The 23,045-nt window shown below is 44.5% G+C and overlaps 2 protein-coding genes, 1 non-coding gene and 1 pseudogene across 4 annotated transcripts; all 4 read left to right on the plus strand.

Annotated features, from left to right (window-relative positions):
- The first annotated feature begins 1,535 nt into the window (after nt 1-1,535).
- On the plus strand, nt 1,536-7,272 carry LOC136451278 (LRR receptor kinase SERK2-like). 2 transcript variants are annotated; one of them, XM_066452082.1, is made up of 12 exons: nt 1,536-1,937; nt 2,791-2,907; nt 3,017-3,149; nt 3,466-3,537; nt 3,771-3,914; nt 3,999-4,070; nt 4,157-4,222; nt 4,312-4,382; nt 4,507-4,647; nt 5,068-5,409; nt 6,104-6,498; nt 6,655-7,272. In XM_066452082.1, the coding sequence occupies exons 2-12, from the start codon at nt 2,841-2,843 to the stop codon at nt 6,967-6,969; spliced, it is 1,818 nt and encodes a 605-aa protein (XP_066308179.1). In that variant the 5' UTR covers nt 1,536-1,937; nt 2,791-2,840; the 3' UTR covers nt 6,970-7,272. The 2 variants fall into 2 exon arrangements, with proteins under 2 accessions (XP_066308179.1, XP_066308117.1); XM_066452020.1 differs by having other exon boundaries at nt 1,536-1,875.
- Nucleotides 7,273-7,376: 104 nt separating this feature from the next.
- LOC136452897 (beta-glucosidase 8-like) lies at nt 7,377-17,355 on the plus strand (annotated as a pseudogene).
- LOC136512204 (small nucleolar RNA Z247) lies at nt 13,128-13,266 on the plus strand. Its single transcript, XR_010773005.1, has one exon. It is a non-coding gene; the product is annotated as a small nucleolar RNA Z247 (small nucleolar RNA).
- Nucleotides 17,356-18,829: 1,474 nt separating the features above from the next.
- On the plus strand, nt 18,830-22,688 carry LOC136474989 (beta-glucosidase 7-like). The gene is made up of 11 exons (XM_066472551.1): nt 18,830-19,164; nt 19,417-19,475; nt 19,590-19,665; nt 19,769-19,840; nt 19,934-20,021; nt 20,324-20,567; nt 20,953-21,068; nt 21,160-21,377; nt 21,457-21,488; nt 21,902-22,004; nt 22,106-22,688. Exons 1-11 carry the CDS (start codon nt 18,933-18,935, stop codon nt 22,381-22,383), a joined length of 1,518 nt encoding a protein of 505 aa, XP_066328648.1. The 5' UTR covers nt 18,830-18,932; the 3' UTR covers nt 22,384-22,688.
- Nucleotides 22,689-23,045: the final 357 nt, after the last annotated feature.

Here is a 23,045-nt window from a genome sequence, read left to right on the forward strand (position 1 = left end):
GATATCTTTCTCTGTCCTCTGTCTTTTTCATCCACGTCAGTAAAAATCCTAAGTGCCACTGCATTAAACCACGTACGAGACCATCTACCTGTAGCAATGCAATAATCGGCTAAACGACCACCACGTCAGCACCGTGCATGTGATGGAGGAGAGAGTGCGTAGCTTGGCGCTGCTTCCACCGCCGAGCTCATCACAGAAACCAATGCTCTTCTTTCACTTTTACAGACTATGGGAATTGATGTGCGACACTGGTAAGTAATCCCAGTATAAATATAAAATACTATTTATACTAAAAAGAAAGAGACTAGTTATTATATGAACTGGAATGTAAACTTGTCTCGTATTGACTTGCTTAGACCGTCTCCAACGATGAGAGTGTAAACATGAGATCTATTCAGGATTTTAGTCACGTACGGGAAAAAAGTTACGGACCCGAAACCTTCGTTCTCCAACAACGAACCCAAAACAAGACTCGCAGTTTCCTCCATCCGTCCGGTGCCGCTTGCTCCTCCGTCTTCGTCTTCCCCGCGGCCGGTCACCGAGCTGCGAGCTCCGACGCGAGATTCAGCGAGGCGCTGAGGAAAGGCCGACATAGGGAGTGGACAGAGGCAAGAAACACCGTGGGCTTAAGCAGAAGAGGAGGGAAGAGGGAGCAGAGAAGGTACAACGGCGGCCGGACGCGCAGAGCAGTTAGCAGCGCACCGACGACCAGCGAGCGACGGCGAGGCACGCACAGAAGGCGGCAGCACGGGAGAGACGCAGCAGCAGAGCGGGCGGGAGACGAAGAAGAAAGCGAAGCAAGCGCGAGAGGACAAGAGGGCGCAGAACGAACGGACCGCGGGAGGCGCCACCGCCGATTCTGCCGCCGCGTCGGGACGGAGAGAGAGGACTAAGAGGATGGGGAATGGTGTGTTCTTTTTTTTTCTTTGTTTGGCTGATGATGATGGATGAGAGCGACAGCTATTTGTGTGGACAGCAACCTGCGGACGACGGATGAGATTTGCGTCGTCTCTCCGTTGAGACGTTTATTTGCATTTCGGATCGGCTTGGACGCAAAATGCGTCGTCAGTTTAGGTCATCGGTTGGAACATGTTTTTGGTAACAAAACACTGTGAACTACATATTTTATGTTTAGGCTGTGTTGTTGAAGATAGTCTTATAGCCCAAGTTTTATTGGACGTGATCTTATCATCACCCGCTTGGCAGCATGAAAGAGAGTATACAGACCAGACAAAAAGGTTATGCGCCGAACGAACCCGTCGACTTACCCTATATTCGATTCACAATAATTCAGCCAGACGGTATTTTTCAAACAGTTTTTGAAAAAATTCAGCTAGGCGAACCGGACCGAAAACTACACGCGGACAGCAGTCCGTGCACCGAAGCCGTGATGGCGTCCGCCTCGTCTCGCCCGTTCGGCCAATCCGTGAAGCCGGACAGACGCGTCATCAGCAAAAGAGAAAAAAAAAAGAGAAGAAGAAGAAGAAGCAAGCGATCGCAGCAGCATCCGCCAAAGTCCAATTCCACCTTATCCGAAGGGACTCGAGAAAGGGAGGTTCGAAAGATCCACCCACCCACCCCACACAGTTACTGGAGTGCTAGACCTAGACTGCTACCTGCCTAATCGCGCGCGCCTGCCAAAAAAGCGATGGGCTCCCGTTTCGGAACAGCATCAGGGGTCAATTCCGGCGCCTGGAGTCAACCGGCCGAGTCGTCCACCACCTACGCCTTCACACGCGCGGCGGCCGCGGTGGTGGTGGAGGTGGAGCAGAGCAGAAGATGATGATGCGGCAGGCGGCGTGAACCGCCGAATCTCGCGGTCGCGGACGGAGCCGCGGCGCGGGCGGGCGAGTGAGCCCTGGTTTCTCTCTGCGTGTGAGTGTTTTCTCGCTCCGTCGTTCTCGAAGCTCTCAGCTCTGTAACGAATCGCTAATAAAGTAATTGGAGCTCTTGCCCACTTTTAACTCGCTTCCCTTGTTTCTCCCGAATTGAGCTAGCTCTCTGCCTCTCTGTGTGTGCGCGCTTGCTTGCTTTGGCTGGGATTCTATGCACTAGTATCTGGAAACGTTCAATTCGATTCTGATTAATTCTTTTAAGCCATGCATGTATATCCACTCCAATCCACATGTGTTGGAGCGGATTGGAATGGAAATTAGTTTTATTCCACTCCAATCCATCTCAACACATGTGGATTGAGATGAATACATGGGGTTCTCATGAAATTAACTTTTCCAATATCATTTTGGCATCTTTCTATGCCCGTGCCTTAGTATCAAAATTCGGGCTCTAATATGTTGAAAATTGGGAATTCAGGGTTGACTCCAGAGATTTTGGGACCACCTCAGGGCTAGCTAACTGGTTGGTTGGGTTAGACTGGGGGAACTGAGGGGGGGTGGGGCTTCTCTTGGTCAGTACCTGAAATGGATGCATATTTCTTTTTTGTGCTGTACTAGTATCTTATTTAGAAATAAACTATGCTTCTTTTACTGATATAGAATCTGTTTTGGCTAATTTCTTAAACAAATGTATGCTCTGGTCTGAGTTCAAGACAACACTTGCATTTCTGCACAACTTGTTCCATTTTCCATGATATGCTGATCAGATGTGGATACTAATTTTCTTTCAGTTCAAACAAGTGCACACAACATTTGTATTTGACAACTTGCCATGTCTGTGCCTTACTTCTTCGTTTATTGTGTGCTCTGTATTCCACTATGAACTGATTTTGTTGATTAACCAGATAAGGCACGGACCACTAACATGATCAGTTTCTGCATGTTTTCTGGTCAGGCAAGCTTTCCAAGGAACTCCTCTGATGCTACAGTAATAATAGAAGAAAAATGGAGCTGCTCAACATTATTCTAGTTATAGCATCTCTGCTCCCATTCTCAGCATCTGATCCTCAAGGTTACTCACATGCCTATCATATGTGTATTTCACTTTTTTAGTTCACTTTCACTATCAACACATAATTTTCAAGCTCTTGCAAGTAACAAAGAATCTTTTGTTAACGTAGGTGATGCTTTGTATGATATGAAGCTGAAACTAAATGCTACTGGCAATCAGCTTTCTGACTGGAACCAAAATCAAGTTAACCCTTGCACTTGGAATTCTGTTATTTGTGACAATAACAACAATGTTGTGCAAGTGTAAGTTGCAGCATTCTGTTTCTCTGCACTCTTATTTTTAACTTTTGTACTTCGATTAGTTGACGAATAGATCACTTAGCTCAGAGCTAAATTTATTTGGTATTACATTTCCTACATTCATTACGATAAGCTCTTAAGGTCTCTAACAGCTCCAAATATCAGTTGAGAGGCATTTACTTTAGCATGTAATTATTAACTTTGATGCGGTTGCAGTTCAACCTGCAATATGTTGGTGTGCTAAACTCATCATTGAGCTATATCTATATGATAGGATCTCCATTTTTTCTGAGTTTACCTTCCTGATACCCTCCTGCAGAACATTGGCTTCTATGGGGTTTACTGGAGTTCTGTCACCAAGAATCGGAGATCTGGAGTATTTAAATGTTCTGTAAGTGCACTCTTCTAGATTGATGATGCACCTAAATATTTTAGGTAGTGGCTGTGATGTAATAGCTACTGACTACTGTGCTTACGATTCTTTGCAAACTAATTAGCATCTAAAAGTAACTAAGTATTAGTGTGTTTTTTTTTGGCTTGCTAGATGAAATAATGGCTTTGTTGTTATATCATGTCGCCATGAATTCCCTGTTTTGTTGATCAATGTAATGTATGATACTGCAGGTCATTGCCTGGTAACAACATCACTGGTGTCATACCAGAGCAGTTTGGCAACCTCTCTCGGTTGACAAGCTTAGATTTGGAAGACAACCTGTTGGTTGGGCCAATACCGTCTTCTCTTGGCAGGCTTTCAAAGCTCCAGCTTCTGTATGTACTAGAATCCTTATTCATTTGTTTTATGGACATTCAATGACTTGACATTCCTGTTTTCTGTTTCTGTTTCTTAACAAGGATACTAAGTCAAAACAATCTCAATGGCTCTATTCCTGATACGCTAGCAAGCATCTCAAGCTTGACAGACATGTAAGGTTTTAGCACTCAAATGATAGTTTTTCTCACAAGACTTAAATTCTTGTCTTATACCAACTTTTTTCTTCATATGATGGCAGTCGGCTGGCTTACAATAAACTCACTGGTCAAATACCTCCCCAGCTGTTTCAAGTTGCACGTTACAAGTACTGTGGAATAAGTGATCATTATAAAATTTATGTGGCGTCCATGCGTGCTAATTTTGAGAGCTAACAAAGGTTTATTTACTTCACAGTTTTTCAGGTAATAACTTGACCTGTGGAGCAAACTTCCTCCATCCTTGTGCCTCAAATATGTCTTACCAAGGTAACAGGCCATGCATTTTTGTGTTCTTTATTGTACATTTGTCAAATAGCACAGGGGACAGACTCCCTATTGGACGTTTGTCAAATAATTAGAAGCATCTGATAATATTGTCGCTTTTTTATAGGTTCATCCCGTGGTTCGACAATAGGCATTGTGCTTGGAACAGTTGGAGGTCTGATGGGGCTTCTAATCATAGGGGCTATATTCATTATCTGTAATGGAAGGAGGAAAAACCATCTTCGTGAAGTATTTGTGGATGTATCAGGTAGTGAATAAGCTGCACTTTATATCATCACCTTGCTGCAGCTAAACTTGTTCATTAGCTAAAAAAAATACTGCAATCCGCATAATTTCATCACGTATTAAACAAAGAAATGAAACCAATAAGTTAAAGCTGATATGTAGAGCACTGAAACTAAGTTCTCTCTAAAGAAATAAAAAAATAAGCTCAAGTAGAATTAGGTATAATGATTAATTAAAACCATGGTTTCCAGAACTGGCCTATGTATGCCAGTGTACGTCTTTGGAGTGGCATATTCTGCTTACTGTACCAGTTTAACACTGATGATGGCACACTAGAAACTAGCATATTTAGATGTGTTCCTAAGACACTGCCAATCTTTCAAATTCCACATTTCAAAAGATTTGCATTGAACTAACTGAATGGATAATTTATGCTCCCCAGGTGAGGATGATCGTAGAATTGCATTTGGCCAGTTGAAAAGATTTGCATGGCGAGAATTGCAACTTGCAACTGATAATTTCAGTGAGAAAAATGTTCTTGGACAAGGGGGTTTTGGGAAAGTATATAAAGGAGCACTTCCAGATGGCACTAAGATTGCTGTAAAACGCTTAACTGATTATGAGAGTCCTGGTGGAGAGGCTGCTTTCTTGCGTGAGGTTGAGCTGATCAGTGTTGCAGTTCACCGGAATCTTTTAAGATTGATTGGTTTCTGCACAACACAAACAGAGCGCCTACTTGTTTATCCTTTCATGCAGAATCTTAGTGTGGCCTACCGTCTGCGAGGTACTCTCTTTTTTAAGTCTTAACTAGCTAATCACTTGTTTCATTGCATTTAGTTCTGCACTGTTACTACTCTATGAAGTTACCTAGACCATGAGTGTGCTTATAGATTATGCAACTTATGTATTTAGAAGCTAGCATAGTGAGTTCAGTTGCCCCTTTAGGTAACTCTTTGTTGAAAATTCATGTTTCATATGCTCTAAGTTAGATGTAATTCTGCACGATTGGTTTGTAATACGGTGTTAAAATGATCTAAATTTACCAGGTAGGTGAGATCTGGTCTACAGAGTGCGTACAGCAATTTGTCACCTAGTAATGCTTGAGATTTGTCATCCAGTTAACCTACAGAGTGGGTTAGCACTTAGCAGAGATTTGCATCTTTTTGTTGAGGATATGTAAAGTGTTTTTCAGTAGGAACCTCTTTGGTATCAGAACTGTTCCATTTTGCTGATTGAACAGGTCATAGTCTACTATTTCTAGCACATTACATCATAGCTACACCATGTTACCATGTATGGATAGCTAGTTGCATTAATTTATATTTCACTGGATATACATCCAATGAGTGGAAAACTTTGCCACTTTTTATTTTTAACAAACAAATCTTTCACCACTTCTATACTATTTCCCTTTCATAGTGATGATTTTGCTGTAATACGTCGTCATCTAATACGTGCTTATCATGTCAACGATTCAGAATTTAAACCTGGGGAGCCAATATTAGATTGGTCTGCAAGGAAGCGAGTGGCTTTAGGCACAGCTCGTGGACTGGAGTATTTGCACGAACACTGCAATCCTAAGATTATACATCGTGACGTCAAGGCTGCCAATGTCTTGCTTGATGAAGGTTTTGAACCAGTTGTTGGTGATTTCGGCTTGGCCAAGCTGGTGGATGTACAGAAGACATCCGTGACTACTCAGGTTCGTGGAACCATGGGTCACATTGCCCCCGAGTATTTGTCCACTGGGAAGTCATCCGAGAGAACCGATGTTTTTGGTTATGGCATAATGCTTCTCGAGCTAGTTACTGGTCAGCGTGCCATCGACTTTTCACGTCTGGAGGAAGAAGATGATGTGTTGTTACTTGATCATGTAAGCCGATTCCTATGTCTTCTACAACTGATCCCTCGTAGCTGTTGTCTGAACTGCTTCTGTGCACGAAGAGCTTGCAGTTTTTTGATGCAAGCATACACATCGCATGAAATTTCTCTTCGCAAAACACTTGTGACCTTGCTGCAAAATTTGTAGGTCAAGAAGCTGCAAAGGGAAGGGCATCTCGACGCCATCGTTGACCGCAACCTGAACAACAATTACAACGGGCAGGAGGTGGAGATGATGATCCAGATCGCGCTGCTCTGCACGCAGGCTTCGCCCGAGGACCGCCCTTCCATGTCCGAGGTGGTCCGGATGCTGGAAGGTGAGGGCCTCGCCGAGCGGTGGGAGGAGTGGCAGCAGGTGGAGGTGACGAGGAGGCAGGACTACGAGCGGATGCAGCTGCGGTTCGACTGGGGCGAGGACTCCGTCTACAACCAGGACGCCATCGAACTGTCCGCCGGCAGGTAACGACGTCGGGTCACACGGAGCTTCAGCTTGTCGTCGACGTCGCAGCGCTGACATGTAACTATATGTATGTAAGGCATTGTTGCAAAGCTTGCTAGCAAAATTTGTGCCACTTGGTGTTGATACGTGCCTGTATTTTATTATGTGTATGAAGGATGATTTAAAGGGGTTCAGGTGTTAACCAGCTCGATCCCACCCTGTAATCTGTAGGAGGGGGAAAGCTGGGAACACGCATGTGCCGCCCGGTTGAAACCACATCACACGCAAGCTGCAAGCATCGGCTTGACGAAGTCGAGTCATTCATCTGCTCGACCTGTTCAGACTGAATCTAGTCTGGTTTATCCCTTCAAAAAATGAGGACGACACTCGCTTCAAATGTTTCACCGTTGACCATTAGCACTATAGCAGACATGCGTCTCAGTGCTCCACTGCTCCTGGTCCTGGTGAACACCGTTGCGTTTCTTCGTTTACTGCTGAGTGCGGAGCAGCACAGATCCACTACGGTACGTTCTGTAGTGCGTCACAGCTCACGGATTGTTCGTTCGGTCCTTGTGAGTGATGGCTAGCAAGACCGCCCGGCACGGTACGACGCTACCGTGCATCACTGCTCACAGAGCCGAGGACATAGCCGTGAACCGCGGGCCGCGAAGTGTGCGACCGCCACGCTGGTGTGGGGTCCACGCCTCCACGGACCAGTGGACCACCAACCCAGATAGCACCTACCCGGCTACCCCGCGGCCACGCCGACAGGCCTGAGCTGCCGCCATAAACCCTCCGCGACGCACGCGGCACGCCTCCCGCTCCAATCATCAGCAGCGCGCCGAGCATCGTTGGCTGGTGGGTACAGTTGCTGGTTCGTTTACGTGAGAGAGAAGTACTGGTTCACATGAACAGTGTTTATGTGAGAGGGCTGGCCAGCTAGCCCAGCCAGCCGCCCCCAGCTGATCAGGCTGCAACGATACGAACCAGCCAACCGAACAGGCTAGGCAGACAGGTAGATGCCGCAGATCAGCTCTCCTCGTTCTCGCTCGCCAAGCTCGCAACCCGCTAGGCCAGGTGGCAAAAAGAAAGGGGGAATGTCTTGTGTACCATTAAAAAAAATCGTAATGTCCGGTGTGTTTTTGAAAAAGTTCAGCGATCTTCAGCGTCACTACTCTAACTTTTTTGTGTCTTCCATGCCACTGCCGTCAGTTTGGGCTCTAGCGCCGTCAAAGTGCAGGTGTGAAATGTCAAAAATATCCTTAAGGGTAAATATGTCATTAATTTTTTTGAGCATCTTAACGACTTCAAATGAAAAAACTCAAAACTAGAAAGTTGTAGATCTCGTCGAGATCTATAATTTTCATATAAAAATTATCTTCATTTAATTCCATAAAAAATATGATTTGATATGATTAATATATCTTAGAAAAATCATATCTTTTTTTGTGGAATTAAATGAAAATAATTTTTATATGAAAATTATAGATCTCGACGAGATCTACAACTTTTTAATTTTGAGTTTTTTCATTTGAAGTCGTTAAGATGTTAAAAAAAATTAATGATATATTTAAACTTAAGGATATTTTTGACTTTTCACACCTGCAGTTTGACGGCGTTAGAGCCTAAACTAACGGCAGTGGCATGGAGGGCACAAAAAAGTTAGAGCAGTGGCGTTGAAGACCGCTGAACTTTTTCAGGGACACACAGGGCATTGCGATCTTTTTTAATGGCACACAGGGAATCCCCCATCTGTTTTAAATTTATTGCTTAATCTTTCCGTTGATTGATGGATCAGAGCATGATTGTTATTTTACTGGCCATGAAGATGCTTTCATTTATGTAGTAGCAATCATTTTTTATTCTAACATGAACAAATGTGCAAGAAACAAAAGAGTGTCCCAGGTGAACTCAAATCTGGGAACAAACAATCTTAAAATAGTGTTGGCCTCTGAGCAAAGCTAAAAGTTGATTTGGCATAAACTAGGCTTGTTGCATAGCAAACTGCCTTAGAGTATATGATTTTCGGAAATCTCGAGAGAGCTGTTAAGAAACATCTCACGCCAAGAATTAATTCTTCATTTAGAAATTAGGAACTATTTCTTTTAGTCTGATATTTGGCTTCTTTATCCTTGTACAGGAAGATGTTGATCTCATGAAAAGCCTAAATTTTGATGCATACCGGTTTTCAATCTCCTGGTCCAGGATCTTTCCAGGTGCATAACTCTACTAACACCATGCATGCTCACTATTGAGTTGTATGAGTCACCAGTAGTTTATTAGATCCATTGATGTGCCTCCAGGTGGCGAAGGGAAAGTTAATGAAGGAGTACAGTATTACAACAATCTTATAGACTACATGATTAAGCAAGGTAATGATTCAGACACGAAAGTCCAGTTGAAGATTTTACAGAAACATTATGTTCCTCTCTGAATGTTCCCTTCAAAACTGAGCAGGTCTTACTCCTTATGCCAACCTTAACCACTATGATCTTCCGCTTGCACTTCAGAAAAAGTACCAAGGCTAGGCCCAAAAATTGTGTAAGTGGGAAACGGCCTTCTTGTCTTTGTTACTTCATGTTGAAATATGTGAAGAGTCTTGTACAATATGAACTTGATACATTGTATACACATAGTTGAGACTGAAGCAAACGCACTAGTAGTGAGGTGGTTGGTTACCGAGTATTAGCATCAGCCAGCTGGCCCAACTTGCAGCTCCAAAAAAACTCATTCTAGGGCAGACTCAGTGCCGGAGGCTCCCACATGAGTGAGGTTTGAGGAAGGGATAAACCGAGGCAAGCCTTTCTCCCGCAAAACCTATGGAGAGGCTGCTTCGAACCCACGACCTGATGACTTAGTGAGACAGCTCTCACCACTGCACCAGATCTGCCTTTAAAAAAAAAAATTGGTTCTGCCTCCCAAAAAAAAATAGTGGCTAGGCACTGGTTTGTGGTAACGGTGCAGTCCTACCTGGGGTAGTAGCAGTGGTTGCTGGCCCAGGTTATGGTGCTATAGGGTGAGGCTGGGGTACAGGATTTTTTCGCCCAGTTTTGCTGAGGTTTCTTCTTAGTGCATAGCCATGGGGGCGGTCTTTCCCCAACCGGTCAAGTTTCTTTATAGTTGAGACTCAAGGCTTCATTGTTGTATGAACTTGTACTGGAAAAATTGCCACTTATCCTGTTGCAATTATTAGAAGGTGGGATAGTGGTTTAATTTTGAAATTTTGCATCAATATCTAGGCCAATTTGATGATGGCTTAGTATTTTCACCCACATGGACAAGTGTGAACTATGAAGTGATATTGTTCTTTTTAGATATACATTTCATTTGGTCTTATCATAATCTGTACTGAGGCAGGGCTTTTTCTGGATATATGCAGCCTGTTCGTTTGGCTGTGGCTCGTCGTAAACGATCGTAAATTTTCAGCCGGAACAGTATTTTTCTCTCACACAAACCAGCCAGCAGTACTTCTTCACGAACCAGCAACGATATGAACCAGCCAACCGAACAGTCTGATGTTCTGCAGGGACAAATTCGCTGACTATGCCGATTTTTGTTTCAAGACTTTTGGCGATCGAGTCAAGAACTGGTTCACATTAAATGAACCAAGGATAGTAGCATTCCTTGGTTATGATAAAGGGATTAACTCCCCTAACCGGTGCACACAATGCACTGCCGGTGGGAACTCATCAACAGAACCTTACATTGTTGTTCATAACATTCTCTTATCTCATGCTACTGCAGTTGCAAGATACCGCAATAAATACCAGGTATTTTTCAATGGAAGGGAAGAATAAATAAATAAGAACTATTGCAAATACTTAAGTATTAGTACCAGGATAATATGCATGTCTGTGACAAAATGTACAAACTGGTGCACTGACATTGAATGTGTCAATGGTAGTATAATTTGCATATATGCAGCAAGTAACCTAAACCTGCAAGTGTTAATTATTGGGTGTTCTTAATGCTTACATGCTGCGATGGTCCTTTTTCGAAAAAATACATCAGTCGATAGCAACATGACAACATACGAGATTAACTGTTGACAAATGCATCATGGTACATTCGGGGTTTCTCAAATTAGTTTTTTTCTACTTCCTCAGTAAATTGAACCCAAAATGACCATCCTGTACTACATTGCATCTTACACTCACACACACAAAAAAAAACTCTTGTGCCTAAGCAATCTAGTGGCAACAACTGTAATATGTAAAGCATATTCTGCATTTTTTATCATTGATGTAATTTATAAACTCCCCAACCCAAAAGAAGAAGAAAAAGATCGAAAATGATCCATTATTTTCCTGAGTCTTTTGTGAGGAAATGATCCAGAACAAGTTACTTTTTTTTCTCTATAGGCAACTCAGAAAGGCAAGGTCGGGATAGTTCTAGACTTCAACTGGTATGAACCTCTTACCAACTCAACTGAAGATCAAGCAGCAGCGCAAAGGGCCAGGGACTTCCATATTGGTTGGTAAGATCTTAACAGCAATATGCGACAAACTTCAGTATCTTATTTAACACAGTTACCAATATTAACCATACCAAATGGTCATGGTTCAGGTTTCTTGATCCATTAATAAATGGACAATATCTAAAGATAATGCAGGACATTGTGAAAGATCGGCTACCAAGTTTCACACCTGAACAGGCTAAGCTAGTCAAGGGCTCATCGGACTATTTCGGGATCAATCAATATACAACATACTACATTTCAAATGAACAAACTACACAGCAAGGACCACCAAGCTGCTCGTCTGACTGGGGCGTTCAATATTAGTGTGAGTTACCAACCTGTGATTCTGGTTCTATGTGGTTGTGTGTGTATCACTACAGTTTCTGAAGATCATCGCCTTCTTCCTTCCATGTTGAACTTTGCAGTTGAAAGAAACGGCGTGCAAATTGGACAGCTGGTATAAGCTTCTCCCTTTTACTACTTTGAACCCTCTACTTTATTCTGTTGGTGTTACAAGATTGACAAGTGCAAAACACCATGAAAATTTCTGATGATGAATGTACCTGTGCTGTGCAGGCGCACTCAGTTTGGCTTTACATCGTCTCATCGGGCATGTATGGAGTTGTGAACTACATAAAGGAAAAGTACCAGAATCCAACCATCATCATATCCGAAAACGGTAACACGAAATAACCTGTCTCCTTCACCTGAAATGCTTGCACTCCCTTCCATGATGCTCCTTGAATTGCATCGACAAATCATTGTGCCATGAATGAATGGACATAATTATATCAGGGATGGATCAACCCGGAAACCTGACACGCGAGGAGTACCTGCACGACACCGTTCGGATTGACTTCTACAAGAACTACCTGACGGAGCTGAAGAAAGGGATCGACGACGGCGCAAATGTGGTGGGCTACTTCGCGTGGTCCCTCCTGGACAACTTCGAGTGGCTGTCGGGCTACACGTCCAAGTTCGGCATCGTCTGTTAGATGATATAGGTAGTCCAGATTCTATGTATATCTTTAGGTTGTTATACAAGGAAGTAGATGAGTAATTCTAGGGATTAGTTTGTTGTAATCATGATCTTGTAACCTGCCACGGTGGAGGTTGTTTCCATCTATATAACATGAAGCTGAGGATCCCAAGGGGTAACCTCATTAACCTATTTCGTTTTACATGGTACCAAGAGCCATCTTCCACATGGAGCTCTTCAATGGCGTTTGCGAGTTCATCCCCATTGCCTTCTGCTGCCATGTTTCCCATCTCCTTTCTTCCAACCAATGAAAAACTCACCCGAGCGAATTTTCCTTCGTGGAAAGCTCAGGTTCTCTCGGCCCTGAGAGGATATCAGTTGGCCGGGTACATCCATCCAGAGGCGCAGTCGCCGTCTCCCTTCCTCGTCCCGGAGAAGGGGAAGGAAGATTCGAAGGAACCCCCCAAGCCCAACCCGGAGTATGATGCATGGGTGGCGAAGGATCAGATGGTCCTCAATTACCTCCTCTCCAACATGTCCAAGGAGATCCTTGGGCAGGTGAATCAGGAAGTCACCGCGTCGGGCGCATGGCGTGCGCTTGAGAAGATGTTCTCCTCGTTCTCCCGCGCGCGAGTCATTTCCACGCGCATGGCTTTGGCTACGGCCACGAAAGGTACAAATTCCATTAGTGAATATTTTGGGAGGATGAAAACCTTAGCAGATGAGATGGCATCGGCTGGACGCAAACTTGAGGATGAGGAGCTTGTCTCCTACATCCTTACAGGTCTCGACCTCGACTTTGACCCTGTCGTCTCAGCTGTGACTGCACGTGTGGAGCCTATCTCCGTCGCCGAATTGTACACCCAGCTCATCAGCCACGAGCAGCGTCTTGAGATGCGTAGCGGCGGCGGGAACCAGTCCTCGGCCAACATGGCGTCGAGGGGAGATCGTGGGGGCAGTGGCAACTGCAGCGGTGGCGGTGGCCGTGGCGGCTCCGGAGGTTACGGTCGTGGAGGCTACGGCCGCGGCAACAGAGGAGGTCGTGGTGGCGGTGGTGGCCAACGCAAACAACCCTTCCAACCGGGGGTCTACTGCCAAGTGCCAAGTCTGCACCAAGGAAGGTCACACTGCCATAGGCTGCTTCAAGCGTTTTGACGCATCGTACACGCCTCCACAGAAGTCGGCGTCATCGGCAACTGCATCCTACGGCGTGGACACCAACTGGTATATGGATACGGGTGCCACGGACCACATCACCAGCGAGCTGGACAAGCTCACCGTGCACGACAAATACCACGGTGGTGAGCAAGTGCACACCGCCAGTGGCTCAGGTATGGAGATCAGTCATATCGGTCATGGCATTTTAAGTTCCCCAAACACTAATCTCCAACTCAAACACATCCTTCATGTTCCATCTGCAAGCAAGAATCTGCTTTCTGTTAATCGTATTACCCGTGACAATGATGTTTTCTTAGAATTTCATCCTGATTGTTTTCTTGTCAAGGAACAGTCAACGAGGAAAACAATCCTCGAAGCCAGATGTGAGCATGGCCTTTACCCAGTAAGGCCACCAAATAAAGAGGTGTTAGGTGCGGTCAAGCCAACAACGTCCATGTGGCACCATCGTCTAGGCCATGCCGCACCCGCCATAGTTCACCAAGTTCTTCATCGTCATCAGCTTCCCTGTGTCAAGGAGTCCAATAATTCTAGTGTTTGTGGTGCCTGTCAACAAGGCAAAAGTCACCGGTTGCCATATCCTAGATCAACTAGTATTTCATCTAGTCCTTTTGATCTTGTTTTCAGTGATGTATGGGGACTTGCCCCGAATTCTGTTGGTCGCAACAATTACTATGTTTCGTTCATAGATGATTATAGCAAGTTTGTTTGGATTTATTTGTCGCGTAAAAAATCTGAAGTCTTCCAAATCTTCCGTGATTTCCAAAGCTTAGTAGAAAGGCAATTTGACACAAAAATGCGTTCTATCCAAACCGATTGGGGAGGAGAATACCAAGCTCTAAGTCCTTTCTTTAAACGTATGGGCATTTCACATCACATTTCGTGTCCCCATGCCCATCAACAGAATGGCTCCGCAGAAAGAAAACATAGACACATAGTTGAAATTGGCCTAACAATCCTAGCGCATGCTTCCATGCCGCTCAAATTTTGGGATGAGGCATTCTTGACAGCTGTTTACTTGATAAATTGGCTCCCGTCTAGAGTTATCAGTAATGATACTCCCTATTTTCGTCTATTTGGACAACACCCTGATTATACATCTCTGCGCACTTTTGGGTGCGCCTGCTGGCCACATCTACGTCCATACAATGCTAGAAAGCTAGGCTTCCGGTCTAAACAGTGTGTTTTCTTAGGGTATAGCAACCAACATAAGGAGTTCAAATGTTTGGATCCCAGGGAAGGACGAGTCTATATCTCCAGAGATGTTATCTTTGATGAAAATGTGTTTCCATTCGCCTCACTTCACCCAAATGCCGGTGCTCGTTTGCGCGCTGAAATTCTTCTTTTACCTGACAACCTTATCAATCCCTCTGGTATTGGGGAACTCCAAATGTCTGATCATGTGCTGACTTCTCCATTACCTATTCATGCACCTAATACTTCTGGAGTTGCTGCTAGCACAGGTCAAAATCATGATCCGCACGTCCAGTTTCCGACGATCGGCAGTGCATCCACCTCGAGATCGGAGACGATCTTCCATACCGCGTTGTTCCCGGGCGATCTGGCGTCAAGAGCGGGATCCTCTACACCAGCACATGGATTGACCGTGTCTGAGGCCACACCGGGTGCGGCGCATCCTGATCCCAGTGGTGGGCCTGAGATATCGGCACCGGCACCCGATGCTGATGCAGCCTCTGGATCCGGTGCGAGCGTGGATGCTGCACCTCCGTCTGTGGTCTCGTCCTCCCTTCCGGAACAGCAGCGCCCAACTACAAGATCGCAGCATGGCATCGGCAAGCCTAAAGTGTACACGGATGGTACAGTTCGATGGTGTCAACTTGCCAGCACTACTGTTGAGGAACCTTCTACTGTCTCTGAGGCACTCCAGGATGATAAATGGGTCTCGGCAATGGATACTGAACATTAGGCACTCCTTCGAAATAGAACATGGCATCTTGTTCCTCCACCAAGAGGCAAAAACATAATTGGGTGTAAGTGGGTCTACAAAGTCAAACGGAAAGCAGACGGGTCTGTTGATCGTTACAAGGCACGTATGGTTGCAAAAGGATACAAGCAACAATATGGGATAGACTATGAAGATACCTTCAGTCCAGTCGTCAAAGCTGCTACAATTCGTATTGTTCTCTCTGTTGCATTGTCACAAGGATGGTCACTTCGGCAACTTGACGTCCAGAATGCATTCCTGCATGGAGTTCTCGAGGAAGAGGTATATATGCAACAACCTCCTGGTTACATTGATCCTCAAAGGCCTGATTATGTCTGTAAATTGGACAAGGCCCTTTATGGTTTGAAACAGGCACCGCGGGCATGGTATGCTAGACTATGTGGCAAGCTTCAACAACTCGGTTTTGTGTCTTCCAAGGCTGATACATCGCTGTTCTATTATAGAAAGGGAGGTAACAGATTGTTTGTTCTCATGTATGTGGACGATATTATTGTTGCTAGTTCATCTCCCCGGGCCACCAGTGCTTTGCTTGCCGACCTGCAGGCTGATTTTGCTCTCAAGGACCTTGGAGATCTTCACTTCTTCTTGGGGATCGAAGTCAAGCGGGGAAGTAATGGTTTGACTCTCGCCCAAGAACGCTATGCCATGGATATTTTAAAGCGCTCTGGTATGCATCGTTGTAATGCTATTGACACCCCTTTGTCCTCCACTGAGAAGTTAAGTGTGGAATCCGGTGATAAACTTGGACCTGATGATGCAACAAACTACCGCAGTGTGGTTGGAGCCCTCCAGTACTTGACATTGACACGTCCAGATATAGCTTTTGCAGTGAACAAGGTGTGCCAATTCTTGCACACACCGACCACTGTACATTGGAGCGCCGTGAAGAGGATCCTGAGGTATGTTCGAGGAACTGTAAATCTCGGACTTAGTATTCGGAGGTCCAAGTCGACACTTGTGAGTGCATTTTCTGACACGGATTGGGCTGGTTGTGTGGATGATAGAAGATCTACAGGAGGTTTTGCAGTGTTTCTTGGTGATAACTTGGTCTCTTGGACAGCCAGGAAGCAACCCACTGTTTCGAGATCTTCCACTGAAGCAGAATACAAAGCTTTAGCAAATGCTACAGCCGAAATGTTATGGGTGCAGAAACTTCTTACTGAATTGGGAATACCACATCCAGCCAAGGCGCGACTCTGGTGTGATAATTTGGGCGCAACATATTTATCTGCTAATCATATTTTCCATACCAGGACCAAACATATCGAGATTGATTTTCATTTTGTTCGAGAACGTGTTGCACAGAAACTTCTGGAGATACGGTTCATACACACTGGCGACCAGGTGGCTGATGGATTCACCAAGGCTTTGCATGTGTTCAAGCTTAGAAAATTCAGGGACAATCTCAACCTTAGAAGTGGTAGTCCAGATTCTATGTATATCTTTAGGTTGTTATACAAGGAAGTAGATGAGTAATTCTAGGGATCAGTTTGTTGTAATCATGATCTTCTAACCTGCCACGGTGGAGGCTGTTTCCATCTATATAACATGAAGCTGAGGATCCCAACGGGTAACCTCATTAACCTATTTCGTTTTACATCGTCTACGTCGACTTCACGACGCTGAAGCGGTACCCCAAGGACTCGGCGTACTGGTTCAAGGACATGCTTTCGGGGACGGGCTCCAAGCCCGCCACCCCCGCAGACCGGTTCAGGCACCCGTCCAGCTGGTTCGCCGTCAGCCACCTCGAATGGAGCTGCCCTGCTGGTCTCTCTGTTCGTCTCCTTGTGTGTTCTACTTCCATCCGTCTTCATGGTTTCCTCGGTTTAATTAGAAAGGAGTACTTTTTTTCTTCTAGTGTGAATTTTGTAGTGCATGGCAGCGTGTTGCTTTTAAGACATGTTGCATCGATGAGGGGGACCTGTTGTAGGACTGAGACTATGATTGAGGGCTTATTTTTCAGGAGCCAGCTTTGAACGTATATTTAGTGTTTTTCGTGTGTTGATTGAGCTGAGCTGCCTCATTCCGTGTATCTGCGTTGATTAGAGTCCGTTGTCGATTGTCATGGTGGCCACCAGTTTAGTGGATGTTCTTTTTTGGCAGCTGAGTACCGAGTTTTCATTTTTCATATAAAAGGTTGCTGCTGGTCCATCATGGCTCGCACGCACGGCTGGATATCATATCCGAAGGAAATTCCTATCCGAAGCGGTGGGATCATTTGATGACCCTTTGATGCCGTATCGGAAGCTCCATAGACATGCGATGCGACACTGCTTGCCGGCACGTTAGCTACGTCCACTTCGAACGCGATATATAATGGTAAAGAATCACGCAGAAGCATGCTCGTGATCCTTCAGTTGCTATAGGTTACTGGTTCCTCGCAGCTTCTGAGCTTCCACCTGCCCCGTGAGGCCGTGACCTTGCGGTTCCATTTCGATTTCGAACAAATGTGCTTGATCCAGCGATCGCTGGAAACACAAGAGTCCAGATCGCTTCCCCACATGGCCACGTTCTTCCGATGTGGCAGCACGAGTACACCGAAGTTAGCAGCTGCAGCCTGCAGTAGCAGCACAGCGAAATCTTCGATATCCCAGCCAATTCAAGTCCGTCCGCACCGCACGACGTGCTGTTTCACCGGTCAACAAGACAGTAGACTGTAGACAGCCCGCACCGCGAGATACGCCCGCAGACCACACGCGACGGGGCGCGCCGGTTCATCAAAAAAGGAAGAAGAGGATCGCGCCGCTCACCGAAAACCGGGATTATTTACATATTTGTCATCATTATGACGTGAGTGATATAAAAAGTATCATATCAGTGACTCATGTGTCAATAACCATGGACGGATCCAGCGGTGGGGCTAGCCCCCCTACCCATCCTAAGCACGTGGAGTTTCTCTAAGCCATCTCTTAAAATTTTATGCATATATGTATTAGGTAGGAGGGGCTAAGGTTAAGAGAAGATAAAAAAACCTCTATTCTTTTGTTTAGCCCCCCTAAATTTTTTCCTGGCTTCGTCACTGTCAATAACATAGTATAAAATACCCTCCGTAATAATAGTAAATACGTAAATGCCTCCCGAAACCCGACGACCCATAAACAATCCAAGCCTCCAAGGAAAGTAGACGCGCACGAGCCATGCGATCGGATAAGTTAATCGCTACCCTCACCAGCCGTGTCGGCCCGTCGTAGTCAGGGAGAGGATCTCGTCGAAACTCGGGTGCGTGCACGGCCAAGTTCACATCAAAAAGATGCCGCGTCGGGGGACTGGAGTGGTGACTGGTGACGACCCTAGCTAGCAGGACTGCAGGAGCAATAGTGCTACTGCCACCCAACCGTTACCAGGAGTCCGGAGCTAGTGGGCAAACAGAGTGAGAGTTGCTTGCTCTGTGCGGCAGGGGAGGAGAGATGGTTGCTGTCCTGTGGGCGGCGCTGCTGCTCGCGCTGCTGGTGGCGTGCGGCGGCGCGAGTCCAGGTGCAGCGGCGGGGGGAGGAGCGAGCTGGCTGGGCGGGCTGAGCCGCGCGTCGTTCCCCAAGGGCTTCGTGTTCGGGACGGCGACGTCGGCGTACCAGGTCGAGGGCGCCGCGTCCACCAACGGCCGGGGGCCCTCCACCTGGGACCCATTCGTGCACACCCCAGGTACGGTAGCAATCACCTTCATCTCTCGCTTACACTCAGATTCAGTTGCGCCCGGCTGCCCCATCCCTACGCTAGCATTAGCAAGCTCGGTTTCGACTAGCGTAGTGTGCTGCAAGAGTCTGATACGCAGGCGTACGAAATGGCCCTCTCTGTACTCGACCCGGCAGACTCGGGAGCGGTACCTTGTGTCTGCTGCAACGATTGAAGTTTCCTGTTTCATTGACATTCTCTGTTTTGTGTTGCGAACAACAGGAAATATTGTAGGGAATCAGACTGCAGACGTCGCAGTGGATCAATATCATCGCTACAGGGTACTGCTAGTTATTATATGACAAATGAGATGTAGTAAATGCTTGCAGGTGAAGTTTGAAGTAAAAGAAAGTTTGTTAATTAGCCTTGTACTTAGTCCTTTTGTCATGCTACAGGAAGATGTTGACCTCATGAAAAGTTTAAATTTTGATGCCTACCGGTTTTCAATCTCATGGTCCAGGATCTTCCCAGGTACATATATCTGAGTTCAGTTGTACTTAGCAGTTAGCATGGTAGTCTAGGAGCACAAGTTCTTTTAGGTTTAACACCGGTGACACACCTTTGGTTTATGTAGATGGCGAGGGAAGAGTCAATCCAGAAGGTGTTGCCTATTACAACAATTTGATAAACTACCTGCTTCAGAAAGGTACAAGCTCAAGTTGGAGCAAATTCGACATCCGAGGCTTCGGTTGGAACACACATTCGCTCATGTTTGAATGTCTCCTTGAAAACTGAGCAGGCATTACTCCATACGCCAATCTTTACCACTCCGATCTTCCTCTTGCACTTCAGAACAAATATGGAGGGTGGTTAAACCCCAAGATGGCGTAAGTCAGTCTAATTTCTATCTGTTCATGTGCTGAGATTTGTTACTGAGTCTTAAAATGTGACTCCTAGAGTCCTAATCCCTACAAATAGATAATTATGAATATGAAAGTGTTTCTATATTTTCCCAAAAGAAGACTGCACAATGTATAGAAGCACTCTGTTTAATTTATTTTATCCTTGCAAAATGTGACATGCTATATCCCTCGTATCACAAGTCTTAGCAGGAAGAAAAATTTATTTCAAAAAAAATAGCAGGAAGAAAAAACAGATTTTATTTACATTTCTATATAATGTTTTGTAGGGAACTATTCACAGACTATGCCGACTTCTGTTTTAAGTCTTTTGGCGATCGTGTAAAGCATTGGTTTACATTCAATGAGCCAAGGATAGTAGCACTACTTGGTTATGATGGTGGGTCGATTCCTCCTCAAAGGTGTACCAAATGTGCTGCTGGTGGGAATTCAGCAACGGAACCTTATATCGTCGCTCATAATTTTCTGTTGTCACATGCTGCTGCAGTGGCAAGATACCGTAATAAGTATCAGGTATGTTCTACTTAATATCTCATAGAATTACCCTGAACAAAAAAATCTTATAGATCTGTTCTTGAAGTGCTATGTTAGTAATAGGTAATCTGGAGTACAGTACAAAATTTGATCTTATTTTACTACATGAAGTGTGCAGTCCAAAAGTAAATTTTAAGAAATGAAATGTTGCGGGTCTATATACTTTGGAACGATGCTCAACATACTTTATAATGTTTCAATTCTATTCCTCACTCAAAAAATGCAACTGATTCCTTCCATAACTAATTGGTCATGTAAACCGCAAAAGGCATGCAATAGCTATAGCCTGTCCAATTTGCTATATATGTAATAATTAACATTTTCGGGTTTAAATTGCTGATAAAATAAAATTTTCGAAGTGTAGGCTGCTCAGAAAGGAAAGGTTGGAATAGTTCTGGACTTCAATTGGTACGAAGCTCTCACAAACTCAACTGAAGACCAAGCAGCGGCTCAAAGAGCAAGGGATTTCCATGTTGGTTGGTAAGCTATGCAAGTATCCTTTGTCAAGATCTGAGTTTTCATGTAAGGAAAGTACAAGTTCTAATATCATCAATAATTGCATTTGATGCAGGTTTGTTGATCCATTAATAAATGGACATTATCCACAGACGATGCAAGATATTGTGAAAGAGAGGCTACCCAAGTTTACTCCTGAGCAAGCTAAATTGGTGAAGGGCTCAGCGGATTACATTGGGATCAATCAATACACAGCTAGCTACATCAAGGGCCAGAAATTGCTCCAGCAGAAGCCTACTAGCTACTCAGCTGATTGGCAGGTTCAATATGCTTGTGAGTTCTTACCTCAAACCCAAGTTTTACCTAAATTTAGATATTTTTCACCTGAGCATTCGTCCCCTAAATTATGCAGTAGAACGGAACGGCAAACCAATTGGACCACAGGTATGTAGTTCTTATTCACTTCAGCATTTGCAAACATCATCCAGTAAACTAGTACTTCCTCCATTCCAAATTATAAGTCATTCCAACTTTCTTGAAAAGTCAAAACATCTCAAGTTTGACCGAATTTATATAATAAAATAATAACATTTATGATATCAAATAAGTATCATTAGATTTTTCATTAATTATATTTTCATAGTATACATATGTGATGTAATAAATCTTTGTAATTCTTTCTATAATTTTGGTCAAACTTAAGATACTTTGACTCTTCAAGAAAGTTGAAATGACTTATAATTTGGAATGGAGGGAGTACTACATGGTACACGTTACACGCCATCAGTGGCTCAGTGCTGGTGAATTAAGAAATAACTTGCTAGTTTGTGAAATCCTGATTAGCTTTTCAATATCAGGCAAATTCAAATTGGCTTTACATTGTCCCAACGGGGATGTATGGTTGTGTGAACTATCTGAAGCAGAAGTATGGAAATCCAACAGTTTTCATAACTGAGAACGGTACTCATTAGTACAGTCTCACATCTCACCATTGAACATTTCACATGAAATGCGTTGCATATCAAGGGATACATATACCAATCTTGTTTCTATGTTACCAGGAATGGATCAACCTGGAAACTTGACCCGTGAGCAGTACTTGTACGACACCACATGGGTGCAATTCTACAAAGGCTACCTCACTGAGCTGAAGAAAGCCATCGATGATGGTGCAAACGTGGCTGGCTACTTCGCTTGGTCTCTCCTTGATAACTTCGAGTGGCAGTCAGGTTACACGTCCAAGTTCGGAATCGTCTACGTCGACTTCAGCACGCCCAAGCTCGAACGACACCCCAAGGCGTCAGCCTACTGGTTCAGAGACATGCTTCAGAAACACTGAACGTCTAACAACCACAAGCCTGAGTTAGTTACCATTTAATTTCTTCAGCGTTGCCTAAGGTAGTGTTTGGCTGGCCATATTATTCTACCAAAAGTTGTAAAGCAGCTCAGTGCAAGGATATCAAAATGGGAGTAAAAGATGATAAACGGAAAATCAATTTGAGCGTTCCATGCTAATTGTGTTTTATCTGTTTGCATCCTTGTGTTTTCTGCTATCATCCGTCTTCACTGTTTGTGGACAGTGGACACTTTATCCTGCTTAATAATTTTGAATACATGTTGCGTCTCCAAGAGGGACATGTCGTATCAATGTGACTATAATTCAGTGTGCCTAGCATACTTGATTTTTCATAGTCTTTGATGCATATCTTTGACCACTATCTTTCAAATATAACAGATTTTGCAAGTAGTTTGAATACAAACTGACACATAAACTTATATGATTTTTAAACTACACAATGTAATAATTATTAACGCTTGCAGTTTTTAAGCTTTGATCAAATATTGTGTTAAACAATAAGTTTCTGTTAATCAATTAGAAATAGTTGAACGAATTGAGTGGAACTCAGTTGGTTGGGTTCCTTGTGGTGAAACTTGTCTATCCGGGTTCAAGTCATTGACTTGACATATGTGCTCGCATTTTTCTAGATTTAACGGAGTTAT

Source organism: Miscanthus floridulus, chromosome 1 (assembly GCF_019320115.1).
Source record: "Miscanthus floridulus cultivar M001 chromosome 1, ASM1932011v1, whole genome shotgun sequence".
NCBI classification, from domain to species: domain Eukaryota; kingdom Viridiplantae; phylum Streptophyta; class Magnoliopsida; order Poales; family Poaceae; genus Miscanthus; species Miscanthus floridulus.

Excerpts from the sequence above, each read along its gene's own strand:
- LOC136451278 (XM_066452082.1), top strand. The coding sequence starts at position 2,841 with ATGGAGCTGCTCAACATTATTCTAGTTATAGCATCTCTGCTCCCATTC. Across the intron at positions 2,908-3,016 it reads CTCAGCATCTGATCCTCAAG|GTGATGCTTTGTATGATATG; the intron begins GTTACTCACATG and ends TTGTTAACGTAG. Across the intron at positions 4,071-4,156 it reads ATCTCAAGCTTGACAGACAT|TCGGCTGGCTTACAATAAAC; the intron begins GTAAGGTTTTAG and ends ATATGATGGCAG.
- LOC136474989 (XM_066472551.1), top strand. The coding sequence starts at position 18,933 with ATGGTTGCTGTCCTGTGGGCGGCGCTGCTGCTCGCGCTGCTGGTGGCG. Across the intron at positions 19,165-19,416 it reads CCCATTCGTGCACACCCCAG|GAAATATTGTAGGGAATCAG; the intron begins GTACGGTAGCAA and ends TGCGAACAACAG. Across the intron at positions 19,841-19,933 it reads AAACTACCTGCTTCAGAAAG|GCATTACTCCATACGCCAAT; the intron begins GTACAAGCTCAA and ends AAAACTGAGCAG.